This window comes from Poecilia mexicana, unplaced genomic scaffold (genome assembly GCF_051168715.1).
Source record: "Poecilia mexicana isolate PSO_F unplaced genomic scaffold, ASM5116871v1 scaffold_17, whole genome shotgun sequence".
NCBI lineage: Eukaryota > Metazoa > Chordata > Actinopteri > Cyprinodontiformes > Poeciliidae > Poecilia > Poecilia mexicana.
This window is the reverse complement of record NW_028263386.1, coordinates 1100897-1117877: the sequence shown is the minus strand read 5'-3', so window position 1 is coordinate 1117877 and position 16981 is coordinate 1100897. Positions and strand designations below refer to the sequence as shown.

Sequence of the window (16981 nt, the reverse complement as noted above, 5' to 3'; positions counted from 1 at the left end):
TTCAGAGCTGAGAGGGAGTTTCAAAAATGGACGTTATGAAGGGGGAGGGGCGAGCAGCCGAGCGGGGGCCGATCAACGCTTCAATTAAACTCCATTTCTCCCTCAAACTCTCTCAGCAGCAAAAAAAAAAATACTTTTATCCACCAAAACCGACAGTTTTCTCACAGCTTTCTCCATTTCTGCGCTTATAATCCCTCTCCGCGGCGGTGGGCGGGAGAACCGGTCCGGGTTTGCCTCCTGATTCCCCCAACCGGCCATCAATCAATCAAACTGACACCACGTCAAACGGAGCGCTCGTTTATTCGATAAATTCACTGCGCAGCTCGGTTCGGACCCGGTTTTCTGGTCTCCACGGTGTCGGACGGGCTGCGTGTGTCACGGTGTGGTCCGTTCCGCTGCCTTTAATCGGTTCGGATTATTTGTTTTTAGCGGAATAGGGACGGTTGCATGGGGAGAACAGTAGGGGGCGTGGCCTAAACGGATAGAAATTCTACCCATTGTTCCACTCCGGCGCGCGAAGAAAACACCTCTGTGCGGCCAGCAGCCAATCGGCGGCCGGCGACCTCCGCGAGGCCCCGCCCATAAGCCTATATTAAAGGCTCGGCCGTGAGCACCGTCGGCCACTGGCACAATCTAATCCTGCTAGATCCGCAGCCGAGCAGAGGGGATTTACTTTATTCCAGCTTTCCTTTCAGCCGTCCTTTATTTTATTGAACTAAAACAATGGCGGACACGCAGGTGGACTCTGGCTCGGATATCTCTGCCAAGGTAAGCCGCCGCTCACCTTCCCCTTCCTCCCTAAGCCCCTCTCCAGCTTTACGCGTCTCCAGGCTGTAACCTAGATTTTCACCAAACCTTTCTCGCGCTCATTCAAGCCCAAAGGATCATAGGAACCAGTGATCCAGTAACAGGATCGAACCAGCCGGTGGTCCCGGTACTGATGAGGAGGGAGAGGGGGGCCAGTAAATGGACCCCTAGAATAAAGCTGGGAGTCGGAGCTCCGCATCATGGGGATCTGCGCCTCCAGCGCCGCGTCTCATTGTCCGGAGAGGAAGAGTCTGCGCGGGGTTCTTTGTTTATACAAGCGGCTCGGTTCTGCCGTCCAGCCCGAACCGGTGCGTTACGCACGGCGCGCTCTCCAACGCGCACTTATCGCGTTTTTCCGCTACTCTTATCGCCGATCGAGGCGCCGATTCTCACATTTTTTTCCCCTCCTTCGCGTCCTGGGAGATGCTGGAAGTGATTTACATTAAGAGGAGAATCGGGTTCGGACTTTCTGGGGGGTCCAGTCTCCTCCCGGATGTGTGTGTCGGCGGAGCTGCCGGGGCTCCGGCGGCGCTCCGGTTCGGATGTGGAGTGAAGTTGATGCGTTTGAATGGAGCGCGGAGCGGCAGGAGGTGCGGAATTCACGCTGTCAACTTTCACCTCCTCCAGCTTGTTGGTTCTTGTTGGTCCGTCTCTGGTTCTGTGTGTGACCCAGTAGGCACCTGCCGGCCGCCGCAGTCCGACCCGGTTTGTTTACGGACTGGCTCGGGTCGCCGCCTGGGAGCCGCGCGGCTTCCGCTTCTTCTTCAGCGTTTTTTTTCTCTTGCAGCGTGTTTCGATTGTATCTCCGGGGGGAAACTTTTTCTGTCTCATTTTGTAACCTTCTTCATTGTGTGCGCCTGCGTGCGTGTGCGCGGGCGCGCCGTGGAGGTGTGATGTGACGGCGCTGGTTTTCCCCTCTTTGTGGTTTTCCCCCCGCCGTTCCGACTCTGAGCCCACTTGTTTTGGCTTCAGCCGGACTTTGGTTCTGGTTTGGTGAAACTTTAACCGGTTCTGGTCGAGGCGGGGGTGCATGCCGTGTTTCCGCAGCAGCGGCAGCGACGGCGGGGCGCGCAGCGGGGAAACGGCAGCGCAGCTCCGGCTGTTGATGAATGAACATCCGGAGGGAGGCAAAAAGGGGAAAGTTCGGCCCGGTTTTAGGCGTTATAATCCGGGGGGCGCCTGCTGCCTCTATTTTTAGTTCTGGAGCATTTTTACGCACACGCGTCTTTTTACGCGCGGCGCGCAGCACGCGCTCTCCGGCGCTTCTAAACAGCTTAATGGATTCCAACCAATGAGATTATATTAAGCAATTAATCAATAACTGTATATGCAGTGTGTGCGTGGGCGCGCGTGTTGCGGGACGCGCGGGGGGGAGGAGCGTGTTTCCGGTGAAAGTGTTTGTGTGGACGCGGTTTAACGGCGCGTTTCGGTTCCGTTCGGACCCGCAGCCTTTGCCATGTGTCGTCTTCTATTGTCCTCCGTTACAACAAGCGGCCAGCAGCAGCAGCGTGCGTCGCTCTCCTCCGCCTCCTCTTCATCACCCTCCTCCTCCTTCTGCGCCCTCCTGTGTTATTTTAAATCGAGCAATGCATCCTGGGTATCGCAGTGCTTCTCCCGGGCGTGTCTCGTGACATGGCAGCAATGGCAGCCGGGCTGAGGACTACAATACCCAGAGTTCCCCTGGGGCCACATCAAAGTATCAGATTACAACACATTAGAGCGGATGGAGGGGGAGGAGGCAGGGGAGGATCTGCAGAGGATCTGCTGGCTAACCGGGCTGAACAATGTGCAGCTGTAAGTAGGCCAGTGGGTAGAAGGGCAGCGCTAACCGCTACGCTAACGCTAATGCTGCTTCTGCTGCAGGACCTGAAGGAGAAGAAGCTGGCAGAGGAGAAGGAGAACGGCAAGGATGCTGCCACCAACGGGAAGGTAGGGGCCGAAAACTTTAGCTGTAAAGGGATGAAAACTTTAGCTGACAGCTGCTCTTCCTTCAGGAGAATGAGGAGAACGGCGAGCCTGAGGTAGACGAGGAGGAGGTGGATGAGGAGGAAGAGGAAGAAGAGGAGGACGACGGAGAAGGTGGGACGCTATCCGTCACCATGGGAACGGAAGGGATGGGTGTTTCTAAAACCTCCAGACCTTTGACCTCTTTCTGCTTCCTGCAGGAGATGAGGAGGACGAGGAAGATGATGAAGACGAGATCGAGGGCGGCACAAAACGGGCAGCTGAGGACGACGACGAGGACGACGAGGTGAGCCGCCGGCAGCCCTGACCCCGTCCTGACCCCATGCCAACACCGCCCCATCCTAACGCTGTCCCCTCTTTCAGGACGACGTCGAACCCAAGAAGCAGAAAACCGACGATTGATGCGTTTCCGCGCGGCGCCGACCTGCTGAACCACTTCCTGGTTCTTCACCTCTGACCTCTCTGACACGTCACAGGTGGAGGGGCGGGAGGACTGATCTAAAGGAAAAAAATAATAAAAAACCAACATGGTCATTAGCAAGTAGAGTTCAACAAGCATCCCCACGTCCACAACCCCCCCCATCTCCCTGACCTCTGACCTCCAGGCTGCAAGACTAGAGGACCCGCCGCCTCGCCTTGCCCGACGCAGAAATCCGGCTTCTCTTCAGCAACAACAACCCCAACGGAGAATTTGTTTGTATTTTTATTTACATTTTATATTTTTGTACATATTGTTAGGAGAGGGGGGGGGCAGCTTCTCTCTCGGCAGCGATCTCGTCAGACCAAATCGGTGCTTCTTCTGTAACGAAAAGATTTTACTTGGTTGACCATGTTACAATATCTCAGATACTAGAAAACCTGTAAAAAAAGCTAAAAAAAAGAATAAAAGCTGAAAGGCAACCTGTTAACGCCGCTGAACTCAGAGCATTCCAGTAAATTTAATGTATGTACTTTAGCTGTACCATAACTAGTTTGTTTGTATGGGAGGGAAAGGCCAAAGAGAAGAGCCTCTGTTTCCTTTTGTTCTTTTTTTTCTTTGTCAGCGACATTTTGTTTTATGACGGCCTGTTTTGATGTATGTGCGAAGTTTGTTGTTTGACAATAAACCGGACTTTTATTTTGTGAGTTGTACTTCACATCTCTGCCTGGTTTCATTTCCTCTTCCTGGCGGCGGGAAAACCCGCTCAAGGTGAGTCAGGAAGTCGCTCCGGAAATGTTGATTTACGACATGCATGACCTACAAAACGCAGATTTTTAGATTTGGTCTGAAAAAACATCTAATCTGGATGAGCTTTTTTATGAAAGTTAAAATTGTTGAAAATTAAACCAGTTTTTTCCTCCAAAAATGTCTCAAGTTAATTTTAGAGCTTTACTACCTTTAAATTCAAATGTTTTTGAAAAGTCAATTTAGTTCAGAAATTTTATCACAATGCTTTACTTTGTGATAAAATTCCTGAAGTAAATGGACTTTAAGAGTCGACTTATTTGATGTTTTGCCGTCTTTGTTTCTATTGGTGTGATTACATCACATCAATGAAAAACATTTTGATAAATTAATTTCTTAGTCGTCAGTTTTAAAAAGGTAAAACTGACAAATGAGTCTCATCAGGATGTATATTTTAATTTACTGAATATAAATCTTTATTGTCCCACTGTGGAAATTCAGCATATCTGAGGTATGTAGATTCACACAGCAACATCCAGAAGTATTATTGTATATATTTAAAAAGTTTAAAACATTGCAAAGATAACAAATCAAGTTATAACAAAAATATACTCAAACAAGTGAGTATATTTGAGTAGAATTAATTCTTTTAAATGTCCATAATGTGCATTTATTACAATATATGAAAAATAAAAACAGTACAGGTGTAATTTAAAACGAGAAGCAGGTGTGAATACTTCCTGGTTTCATCAGGAGCAGTTAGCAGCCGCTGGAAGGAAGGATCTGTGTTAACGCTGCTCAATGCGCTGCGGATGCAGCCGCCTGTCACTGCAGTTCAGCAGCTTCACACATCTAACAGGGTCAGGCCGGCTAGACAGCCTCACTCAGAGCCAGCTGATGCAGGGAATTCTGGGAAGTTGAGTCCAGATGATCCTGGTCCGACCTGGCCCACAGAACCTGATCCGGTCACTGATTGAATCTCTGCTGTGTTTCTTCATGTGGGTTGAAGAAACTGTTAGTCTGATTTATTCACCCTAAAATAAAGTAATTATTAACTAAAATATGGTTACTTTAGTTTTTTCTATCTTTTGATCTTTAACTTTGATTACAAAGTAAATTTTATTTAGTTCATTTTTAAAGTATTTATCCTATTTTTCCCTGTTGTTACAGTTGTCTACTTTTATGCATTCAATTAAATAATTTTAATAATTACTACATCATTTTAATAGTACATTTTATAATAAAATTTAAAATAATTTTTATGACAATTTTTTTCCTTGATTTCATTGGAATTTTATTGGAACAATTTAATGCAGTTCTTTAAATTATTTCTTCATATATTTAATTTTTTCAATCATTTAATTTAGATCTTTAATTGGATTTTATGTTTTTCAATAGTCTGACTTTTTTTCTAAATAACTTTCTAAATGTTTTGTTGTTGTTTATGCTTGTATTTAGTATTCATGCATTTTTTATTCATGCATTAATTAGTGGAGATTTTTCTCCAGTAATTTAAACATTAATTCCATCCTGCTCGTTGTAGCGCCCCCATCTGGACACCAGTCCCTCCATTCAGGGTGAAATACTTTCAGTCACATTGATGAGTTGATTTGTTCAGGTTCAGAGGTTGGAGCAGACCAGACTGGGATCAGCTTCACAACCAGTTAAACCAGCAGCCGCTGGTCAAACTGGTCTCCATGTCGGCTGGACAGGTTAAATCACCACTGATCATTTTACAGATTCAATTCTGTCTAAATATCTAAACTTATTCTTCTTCATCAAACATTTGGAAGAAACAAGAAAATATTTTATTAATGCATGTCAAAACTTTGACCTTTAACCCAAAGGCCTCCTGGAAGTTAAAACAATCATGTTATTTCCACCTCTTTCTGTTCAGATTTATGGAAACAAACTAGAATCATGTGAAGAAACAAGACAGAAAAATGTGGACAATAAAGGAGGAAAATGGTAAAACTAATGAAAAATGTGCAGAAAAGTGTTGAGTTTTCATTCATGATTCAACGACAGACTGTGTTCTGATTGGTTAAATGATACAGGTGGAAATCATAGAACTGGTAAAAAAAGGTGTGAATGTTAAAAAATTGATGATTTAATTGGACAGATTTCAAACCTTCAGTTAAACATTTAAAACGTTAAAAAATATTTTATTTCATGTTTTTTGTTTGATTTGTAATAAGAGCTAAAACATCCCAGGGTGTGAATACTTTATACAAACCTGGATCGGATCCAGAACCAGAACTTTCTGGAAGAATGAGGCACAGCTGGGACCAGAAGTTTACACCCACAGGTGGCTTTGCTTTTACGCAGGTGATGACATCATCGCTGTCGGCTTCTGGAGCAACACCTGGCGGAGGTTAAAGGATGGAGCATCCACCTCAGCTGTGACCTCTGACCTCTAACCCAGAGGAAATCTGAGGGCGGAGCCGGAAAGAGTCCTGCAAGCCTGACCCGGTTCCACCGGTTCTGAATCCAGAATCCAGGCCGACTAGAGTCAGACGCCAAGTTTAATAATATTCTATACAATATGGTTAAGAATAAATTAAAGAACTATAAAATAAATATTTATTTATTTCATTCACTTTATCAGGTAGTCGAACCTTTTCAGGTCCCTGAAGACACTCAACTCAGTTATTATCACCATAAATGTGGATTAGTTACATGCATTTATTTATTATTTTTACTTCAATCCTTTTCTGTTTCTTTCTAGATTTACAATAATTCTGAATTTCCTTCAGTTTCTCTTTTCCCTCCTTGTTTTGTTTTGGTGATTAGCTGTGAAGCTGTGAAGCTGTGAAGCACCTGATCGATGGGACGTGGATGAAGACCTGAATCCTGTCCAGGTTGAGTTTCCTCTCCTTCCTGAGTTTCCTCTCCTTCCTGAGTCTCCTCTCCTCTTCCTGAGTTTCCTCTCCTCTTCCTGAGTTTCCTCTCCTTCCTGAGTTTCCTCTCCTCTTCCTGAGTCTCCTCTCCTTCCTGAGTCTCCTCTCCTTCCCTCCTTCCTCCTCAGGTTCAGGGTCGGAGCCAGGTGTGCAGCCAGCAGCTGCTTCCTTCACTCTGATGAGTTCAGACTTGACATGAACTCATCGGCTGCAAGCATCAAGCCAGACCTGCTCCAGGTAGAAAACACACGACTCACCTTTGCTGCCTGCTGATTGGCTCTCTGAACATGAACTCACCAATCAGGAGCCCAGGTCTAGAATTCAAACCCACAGGTGTTGTTTTCAGCGGCCAGCCAATCAGAAAGCAGCATGTAAATCCGGGTCTCTGCTGACTTCCCTGTCCTGAGCTGAAACTAGGAACCTTTTTCTGCCTCAGTGAGGAGACGATCAGATCAGACTGAAGCTGAGTGGAAACAACCTGAAGGTTCAGAGGGTGCAGTGCTACACCTGCCCTCCAGGGGGCGATCTGAGCTCCTGCACAGCTGAGCAGGATAAACAGGTACAGTGTGTTTTTAACTGTAGCAGTAAACAGTTGGTGTAATTATCTGCTGTTTCCTGTGATGAACATTAGTTCAGTGGACCTTCATTGATCCTGCGCTCTGTTGGTGACGCGAAAAGCTGCAAATAAACGTTTAGTTTCTGTGCAAACGTTCCCACAGCAGCAGCAACATGCTTCACTTATTAATAATCTAATCCTTCAGAGAGGAAAACAGATTATTTAAAGGCACAGGGAGAACATGAGGCCTGCAGCAGACCTACATCTTCCTCATGGAACGTCAGTTCTTCCTCAGTGCGGTGCTGCCATCTGGTGTCCAAACTCAGAGTTGCAGCCTGTTTCCTCTGTTCAGCACCAAATTACAGCCTGCAAATGTCTCAATGCGTTTCACAGAAAAGTTAATTCAATACAGTCAAACAGATAAAGTTAATCCATTCCAATATAATCCTAAAAATCAATCAGAGCATCAAGCTGAAGAAACCTCCATCAGAACCAGAACCAGGCTCAGTAAGAACAGCAGACCAGAGCTTCCCTCCAGCAACGACTTTGATTCCCACCTGACTGATCAGTTCTAACTGGACTTCAACCTTCAACCAGCACATTGCTATGTATTTAGCAGAAGCATCTGGATTTATTTTCTCCTCCATTATTTCCCAAAACTCGTTTTCCAAGTTCCTTTTTTTGGGAAAAATTAAGGGTAACATCGAAGTTTCTATGCCGTACAACCAACATGGCTGCTGCATGTTTAAAGCAGTGATGATGACAATAAGGTGTTTAGCTGCACTTCAGTTCCCTGATGTCAGCACAAACTTTGGAGGTTTATTTTCATGCTTTAAAAAACTCTTTGCTGTCTTTACTTTAACTAGACCGCCTCTTCATAGGGTTCCTGTGTGGTGGATTTACCAACACCTTCATGCTGGTGTCAAACATCTGGCTGAACTTCAGAACTGTTAACATATTCATATTTTTATAAATATAAAACATATTACAGGACATTGTCAATAGTAAAATAAATAAAATAGTTGTTTTTATTTGCTTCTGGGAGTTTAAAGTTAAGCGTTAGCACTTCCAGAGTAAAAAGGAGGCGTTCATATTTACCGAACCGTTTGGTTTGTTAGCAGTCAGAAGAAAAGAGAGACTGAAAATGATAACTAACGATGCGGCCAATAGAAATATGACAAAACAGAATTTCAAAAGAGGGAAGACAAAAAAAGAAGAAACACAAAGCAAAGATGTCAATTTGCCACACAGGTTTTCTCAGAGAGGTGAGTAAACTGTCTTGTGATTATCAGTCTGTTAGCTCAGCTAGCCTAGCTATAGGCTAACGCTCGCCTCCGTTTTATCCACATTTCATCTGTGAAGGAAATTGTCAAGTAAAATATGTTTAGCTTGTTTCTGTATTTTTGTGCCACATTTAAAACCGATAAGTTAGAGTAGGCAGCAGCTCCGACTCCCCAGATCAGCTCAGCTCCGCCTCAAAGTGAAAACATGAGAAATACTGTTCAATGACATGCTAGGCTAGTTATCATCATTTTAGGAAATCTACCTCGCTTTGCTCTTTTTACTAGTGCACAACAAAACTGAAATATTTATAGCTATAAAATTCAAACGACCATTAAAAATAGTAATAATGAAAACTGTCTCCTGTCTGGACTGGAGGCTTGGCGGTTTGCATTTAAGCTGCAGGTATGCTACAGGTATGCTACATTTAAGCTACAGGTATGCTACATTATGCTACATTTAAGCTACAGGTATGCTACATTTAAGCTACAGATATGCTACATTTAAGCTACAGGTATGCTACATTTAAGCTACAGGTATGCTACATTTAAGCTACAGGTATGCTACATCTAAGCTACAGGTATGCTACATTTAAGCTACAGGTATGCTACAGGTATGCTACATCTAAGCTACAGGTATGCTACATTTAAGCTACAGGTATGCTACAGGTATGCTACATTTAAGCTACAGGTATGCTACATTTAAGCTACAGGTATGCTACATTTAAGCTACAGGTATGCTACAGGTATGCTGCATTTAAGCTACAGGTAAGCTACAGGTATGCTACATTTAAGCTACAGGTATGCTACATTTAAGCTACAGGTATGCTACAGGTATGCTACATTTAAGCTACAGGTATGCTACAGGTATGCTACATTTAAGCTACAGGTATGCTACATTTAAGCTACAGGTATGCTACATTTAAGCTACAGGTAAGCTACAGGTATGCTGCATTTAAGCTACAGGTATGCTACATTTAAGCTACAGGTATGCTACATTTAAGCTACAGGTATGCTACAGGTATGCTACATTTAAGCTGCAGGTATGCTACATTTAAGCTACGGGTATGCTACAGGTATGCTACATCTAAGCTACAGGTATGCTACATTTAAGCTACAGGTATGCTACAGGTATGCTACATTTAAGCTACAGGTATGCTACATTTAAGCTACAGGTATGCTACATTTAAGCTACAGGTATGCTACAGGTATGCTGCATTTAAGCTACAGGTAAGCTACAGGTATGCTACATTTAAGCTACAGGTATGCTACATTTAAGCTACAGGTATGCTACAGGTATGCTACATTTAAGCTACAGGTATGCTACATTTAAGCTACAGGTATGCTACATTTAAGCTACAGGTATGCTACATTTAAGCTACAGGTAAGCTACAGGTATGCTGCATTTAAGCTACAGGTATGCTACATTTAAGCTACAGGTATGCTACATTTAAGCTACAGGTATGCTACATTTAAGCTACAGGTATGCTACAGGTATGCTACATTTAAGCTACAGGTATGCTACAGGTATGCTACATTTAAGCTACAGGTATGCTACAGGTATGCTACATTTAAGCTACAGGTATGCTACAGGTATGCTACATTTAAGCTACAGGTATGCTACATTTAAGCTACAGGTATGCTACATTTAAGCTACAGGTATGCTACATTTAAGCTACAGGTAAGCTACAGGTATGCTGCATTTAAGCTACAGGTATGCTACATTTAAGCTACAGGTATGCTACATTTAAGCTACAGGTATGCTACAGGTATGCTACATTTAAGCTACAGGTATGCTACATTTAAGCTACAGGTATGCTACAGGTATGCTACATTTAAGCTACAGGTATGCTACAGGTATGCTACATTTAAGCTACAGGTATGCTACAGGTATGCTACATTTAAGCTACAGGTATGCTACAGGTATGCTACATTTAAGCTACAGGTATGCTACATTTAAGCTACAGGTATGCTACATTTAAGCTACAGGTATGCTGCATTTAAGTTACAGGTATGCTACCACTTTCCCCCTAAATTATCCCTCTTCTGCTCCTTCATGCAATTAACAGAATGCAGCTGCAAAGCATTGGATGAACTGACAGGTGAGTTTGACTGGCTCATGTTTGATGAGAGCAGCCAGTCAGTGTTTGGTTCCAGCTGCCTTCAGCACACGTCCTCCAGCAGTACGGTAAGTAGCTTTATTAAAGACATAAAAAAATGTAAATTAGAGAACATCAAGGACGTCATATCGTCTAAATGCATCTTTCAAGGAATTAAGACTGTGGAGAAAACTGTTAATGAGCCTGAAAACCCCCCGCCATGAAAAGCTGAATGTAGAAGTTCATCGTAGAAAAGGAAAACACTTCAGCGATTACAAATCTACAAGTCAGTAAGTAATCCATTTAAGATTAAACATTATCATAATGTTAGCTAAGTTTGTCGTCTAGTAACACACCATGCTGTGTATTACTCCACTTTATAGACTGAATATTAACCGAGTTGTTTTGGTGTTAAAGTTATCAGTTTATGTGGAAATCAGACGATGCTATAAAATATTTCTCCTCCTTCATTGTAGATTATAAGAAAAGAAGTGGATGAAGACAGTGAGGAGGCCACAGTGGGTATGAAGCACAAAGCTGAAGTTTAGAAAAGTCCCTCAGGGCAGAAAGAGATCAAGCCAGTTTATTCTCCACCATGTCAGATTGGTCAACAAACTCAAAGCTGGTCGCTGCTGATGGGGCATCAGTGATGAGGGGGAGAGAAGAGGTGAGGTCAGCAGACCAAAGAACATCCATCATGTCCACCACTGCATGTCCCATCGCCTGGAGCCGACATTCACAGCTTCAGGAAGGAGCTGCGCCTTGGCAAACCAGGTAGAAGATTGTCATCAAGCTGGCATGAATTTTATCACAAAAGAGGTTTGAATAGATCAACTCAGAGGTTTTATTCTTCTCAGTCAGATGGCTCTCTCAGTAGGTGAATCTTTCATATGCTGACAGCCATCGGTCCCTTTTTATGAGGCCATCAGGTTTTTACTCAGCGTCTAGAACAGGTAAGCTAAAATAAAGTTTGTTGTTAGTAATGGTTATTTTATTATCAGATTGATTTGTAGTCTGTTACCAGATACAGTTGCTGTGAACACTGCAGAAGTGCGAACCACTTCCTCAAAGCCTGCAGAGATCCTGCTGTGTGGATGGAGTCAAACTTCACGCATGAGCCACCTGAGCAACGTCTCCCTCAGATTCAGGCCTCAGCAGCTGCTGCGTTTCCGTTACAAAGTGTGTAGATATACCTGTAATGTTGACAAAACGTAATTTAGGACAGGAATCAGTTTGTTCACATGACGCCATCCTCCTGCTTCCTGTCGTCTTCTTCCTCTTTTCCGCCTGTAGTAACATCCAGTTATTGATCATGTGATGTGAAGAAAGTGTTTCCATTGCAGTTTTTCAAAATAAAGACATTTTGTTACAGCCAAAGATCCATCTCACCTTAGTGCTAAAACTTAGTGAAAAACATGTTTGTTTTCCCTGAAATTGGCATATTTCCATGAAGGGAATTTATTTTCGTATTTCCAATTTGCTTAATTGTTTAGTCAATGGAAACAAAGCAAGAGGCTGAAGTTCATGGAAAATCCAAAACAAGCTGAGAAATCCAGCCAGTGTGTGCAAATTGCAAAGTCGTTAAGAATTTTCTATAATGAATGAAGTGTACTAATCTGGCAGCCTGCATGGACCAGCGCCATGCAACGAGAAGGCCTTAAACGAGACGGCCTTAAACGAGAAGGCCTTAAACGAGAAGGCCTTAAACGAGACGGCCTTAAACGAGAAGGCCTTAAACGAGAAGGCCTTAAACGAGAAGGCCTTAAACGAGAAGGCCTTAAACGAGACTGCCTTAAACGAGACGGCCTTAAACGAGAAGGCCTTAAACGAGAAGGCCTTAAACGAGACTGCCTTAAACGAGACGGCCTTAAACGAGAAGGCCTTAAACGAGACTGCCTTAAACGAGACGGCCTTAAACGAGAAGGCCTTAAACGAGACTGCCTTAAACGAGACGGCCTTAAACGAGAAGGCCTTAAACGAGACTGCCTTAAACGAGAAGGCCTTAAACGAGAAGGCCTTAAACGAGAAGGCCTTAAACGAGACGGCCTTAAACGAGAAGGCCTTAAACGAGACGGCCTTAAACGAGAAGGCCTTAAACGAGACTGCCTTAAATGAGACGGCCTTAAACGAGAAGGCCTTAAACGAGACTGCCTTAAACGAGAAGGCCTTAAACGAGACTGCTTTAAACGAGAAGGCCTTAAACGAGAAGGCCTTAAACTCAGTGGGAAAGCAGAAATCTGGCAGAACTGATTTGCAGACATGAACTCCACTGTTCTTCATGCAACCAAGTTGGTGGATCTGAATTCTTGGCCTGAAACTTTGTGAAGGTAAATACTTTGTCATAATATTTTTCAACATTAAGATAATTTTCACATTGGATGTTTATGAAGTATAACTACATATTTATAAACTAGTAATGAAGAGACTGTTGAACGTTGGGGTTGTGCAGCTTGTTAAAGTTTGAAGTTAGTATTTAGTTAAAAATAACTTATTGCACCACACAGCTGTTCAGGTGTCCATGCTGTTATGTTAAAGTGGTTTGTGTAAGTACATATTTATGGTAAACTTATTTATAAGGGAGCATGATAATTATCGCCCCCAATATCAAGAAATGATGATGCCATTCTTCTCATTCGGATGTCAGTATGAACAGCACTGATAACATGTTCAGTGTTGTGTTTTTACTCAAGTGGCCCCACCTGCACACAGTTCAAATGGTCTTGGTATGATGGGAGAAAACAATGAGAGGAAATAAATAATTTCAAAATTCCCTCATCAGAAAACGGCTGATATTTTTAATGCTAGTTCAAAAATGACATCAATTGTTCAAACAACAGAAACGTAAACATGAGGTCAGAGCGACTGAAAGCTTCCAACACCTTGTGAATGCAGCCCAGCTTGTCAGGAAATGGAGAACATGGAAGTTTGAAAGGGAAGTTTAAGGTTTCAGAGGAAGACAACCCGCTGGCTTTGTGTAACAGATGTTGAAATAAACCTTTGATTAGAAAAACAGCACAGCATGTTCAGTTTGATCAGTCGCCTTAAACACAGCTATCGTTTTGACGGAGCATTCAAAGCATGTTAGGACGCCGCGATGCGGAAGACGGTAGCAACAAGCCAGCCTTCGCAAAACCGTCGGGACTCAAATCTGTTTGCGACGCTTTTGATGAAACAAGAAAATTTGCCTGTGAAGAAACAAGGGATGGAGCGATTAAAGATCTCATGACGGCGCTTCGCTCCAGGAAGACGGATCTGTCTTTCGCCCCGTGGCGACGCGTTTTATCATGCCGAGCCACCGCCGCTTTTCTGATGCACTTCTACCAGATAAATATGATTTGATCTAAAGGCTTTGATTGACAGCAATATTAATGATAAAAGCTTCTTCTGCTAATAATTTCGGGCAGGTTTTAGGCTGGTTTAGTGTAATTGTGCCTCCACTGGTCTTAGCTTCAAGGATATAAGTTATAAATGTTGTAAATATCTATAATTATACATTAGTAACATAAATGTGTGTTCTTTAAATCTCACTTGACTCGGGTTGTGCTGTGGTGGTGCAGGGATTAAGCACAACCCACATATGGAGGCCTCAGTCCAGCTGTCGCAGGTTCGATTCCTGACCTTGGCTGCATGTCTTCCCCCTTCTCTCATTATCCACTTTCCTGTCAATGAACTATCAAATAAAGGCCATTAGTGTCATATAGTGGGGTTGTTGGTGGTGAGGAGAGACGCTGAGACCCAGGTTATGGTGATGAATAAGATGTATTTAATAATAAAGATGCTCAACACAGTCCAAGGCAGGCAGCACGGCAGGAACAAGCACGCAGCTAGATACCGGTAGCAACTGTCAAAAACGGACTAGACGGAACAGACACAAACCAGGACTTAACAGTTCCACTGGCGAGTGAGAACACACTGAGACGTGAGACAAACGACAAGGACCCGACGAAGAACACAGACACAGGTGGGTTTAAATACACATGGAGGGTAATCAGGTAAGTAGACACACCTGGGGGACAATCAACGGGGAGGACAGGACAGAGACTCAGAGGAAACAGGACAGAAACACAGAAAATGTCAAAAACAAACACTCAAAACCACGGATCATAACAGTACCAAAACCACGGATCATAACAGTACCCCCCCCTTAAGGGGCGGCTACCAGACGCCCAACAGAAAAGTCCAAATAAACACAAAACAACCCAACAGGGTGGGTGGAGGGGCGACGGTAGGAGGGCAAGAGTCCAGAAAACAAAGAAAAACAACCCAACTGGGTGGGCGGAGGGGCGATGGCCGGAGGGCAAGTGTCCAGAACAACAAAGAAAAACAACCCAACAGGTGGGCGGAGGAGCGAATCCGGCGGGCGTCGCCGGCGCAGAAACCGGAGTCCCGGAGGCGGGTCCGGCGGGCGGCGTCTCCGGCGCGGGAAGCCGAGACGTAGAGGCCGGTCCGGCGGTCTCTTCCGCCGGCGCAGGAACCAGAGACGTGGAGGCGGGTCCGGCGGGCGGCGTCTCCGGCGCGGGAAGCCGAGACGTAGAGGCGGGTCCGGCGGTCTCTTCCGCCGGCGCGGGAACCAGAGACGTGGAGGCGGGTCCGGCGGTCTCTTCCGCCGGCGCGGGAACCAGAGACGTGGAGGCGGGTCCGGCGGTCTCTTCCGCCGGCGCGGGAACCAGAGACGTGGAGGCGGGTCCGGCGGTCTCTTCCGCCGGCGCGGGAACCAGAGACGTGGAGGCGGGTCCGGCGGTCTCTTCCGCCGGCGCGGGAACCAGAGACGTGGAGGCGGGTCCGGCGGTCTCTTCCGCCGGCGCGGGAACCAGAGACATGGAGGCGGGTGCGGTGGTTCCCGCCACCGCAGCAGGAGGCCCTCGGGCCCGTGGGACCGGCTGGAGGCCCTAGAAAGCCGGCAGAGGGGCCGGCCGGCAGGAGGCTCGGACGCAGCAGACTCGGGAAGCTCGGGGGGCTGCGCTCCGGCAGCAGACTCGGGAAGCTGCGCTCCGGCAGCAGACTCGGGAAGCTCGGGGGGCTGCGCTCCGGCAGCAGACTCGGGAAGCTCGGGGGGCTGCGCTCCGGCAGCAGACTCGGGAAGCTCGGGGGGCTGCGCTCCGGCAGCAGACTCGGGAAGCTCGGGGGGCTGCGCTCCGGCAGCAGACTCGGGAAGCTCGGGGGGCTGCGCTCCGGCAGCAGACTCGGGAAGCTCGGGGGGCTGCGCTCCGGCAGCAGACTCGGGAAGCTCGGGGGGCTGCGCTCTGGCAGCAGACTCGGGAAGCTCGGGGACGGGCTGCGCTCCGGCAGCAGACTCGGGAAGCTCGGGGACGGGCTGCGCTCCGGCAGCAGACTCGGGAAGCTCGGGGACGGGCTGCTCGTCAGCAGCAGACTCAAACTCAGGGACGGGCGGCTGCTCGTCAGCAGCAGACTCGGGAAACTCAGGGACGGGCGGCTGCTCGTCAGCAGCGGGCTCGAGGAACTCAGGAACGGGCGGCTGCTCGTCAGCAGCGGGCTCGGGGAACTCAGGAACAAGCTGCGCTCCGGCAGCGGGCTCGGGGAGCTCGGGAGGCGGGGCTGGTACAGGAGGTGCCGGAGATGGGGCGGTGGAGTAGAAGACCGGCTTAGGAGGCAGAGGATCGCCAGCCATGATCGCCAACGCTGTTTGTTGTTCCCGCTCTGCCTCCTGCTTCAACTCCACCAAACCCAGCGAACGTAGGTGCGGAGACCAGCCCTCCAGCACCCAAAGGAGTCTTACGGCTACCCCTAGGCGTCGGAAAAGGAAAGAGGAGTTTGCTGTAACCTCTTTAAAGTCCTCTATCGTATCCTGCAACTCTCTCCACCGAGTAGGGTCCATGATGATGTAAATAGCGATCCTCACTGGTCTGGTCGGGTCCTTCTGTCGTATAGTGGGGTTGTTGGTGGTGAGGAGAGACGCTGAGACCCAGGTTATGGTGATGAATAAGATGTATTTAATAATAAAGATGCTCAACACAGTCCAAGGCAGGCAGCACGGCAGGAACAAGCACGCAGCTAGATACCGGTAGCAACTGTCAAAAACGGACTAGACGGAACAGACACAAACCAGGACTTAACAGTTCCACTGGCGAGTGAGAACACACTGAGACGTGAGACAAACGACAAGGACCCGACGAAGAACACAGACACAGGTGGGTTTAAATACACATGGAGGGTAATCAGGTAAGTAGACACACCTGGGGGACAATCAA

The 16981-nt window shown here is 46.3% G+C and overlaps 1 protein-coding gene across 1 annotated transcript; it reads left to right on the top strand.

Moving 5' to 3' along the window:
- Positions 1-604: 604 nt before the first annotated feature.
- LOC106921415 (uncharacterized) lies at positions 605-3903 on the top strand. The gene is made up of 5 exons (XM_014993103.2): positions 605-768; positions 2671-2736; positions 2802-2886; positions 2973-3058; positions 3136-3903. The coding sequence occupies exons 1-5, from the start codon at positions 724-726 to the stop codon at positions 3172-3174; spliced, it is 321 nt and encodes a 106-aa protein (XP_014848589.1). The 5' UTR covers positions 605-723; the 3' UTR covers positions 3175-3903.
- The last annotated feature ends 13078 nt before the right edge of the window (positions 3904-16981 follow it).

Bases quoted from the DNA above. Each gene is read 5' to 3' on its own strand.
- LOC106921415 (XM_014993103.2), top strand. From the start codon at position 724: ATGGCGGACACGCAGGTGGACTCTGGCTCGGATATCTCTGCCAAG. The intron at 2,737-2,801 runs GTAGGGGCCGAA...CTCTTCCTTCAG, and splicing joins ATGCTGCCACCAACGGGAAG to GAGAATGAGGAGAACGGCGA. The intron at 3,059-3,135 runs GTGAGCCGCCGG...CCCCTCTTTCAG, and splicing joins ACGACGACGAGGACGACGAG to GACGACGTCGAACCCAAGAA.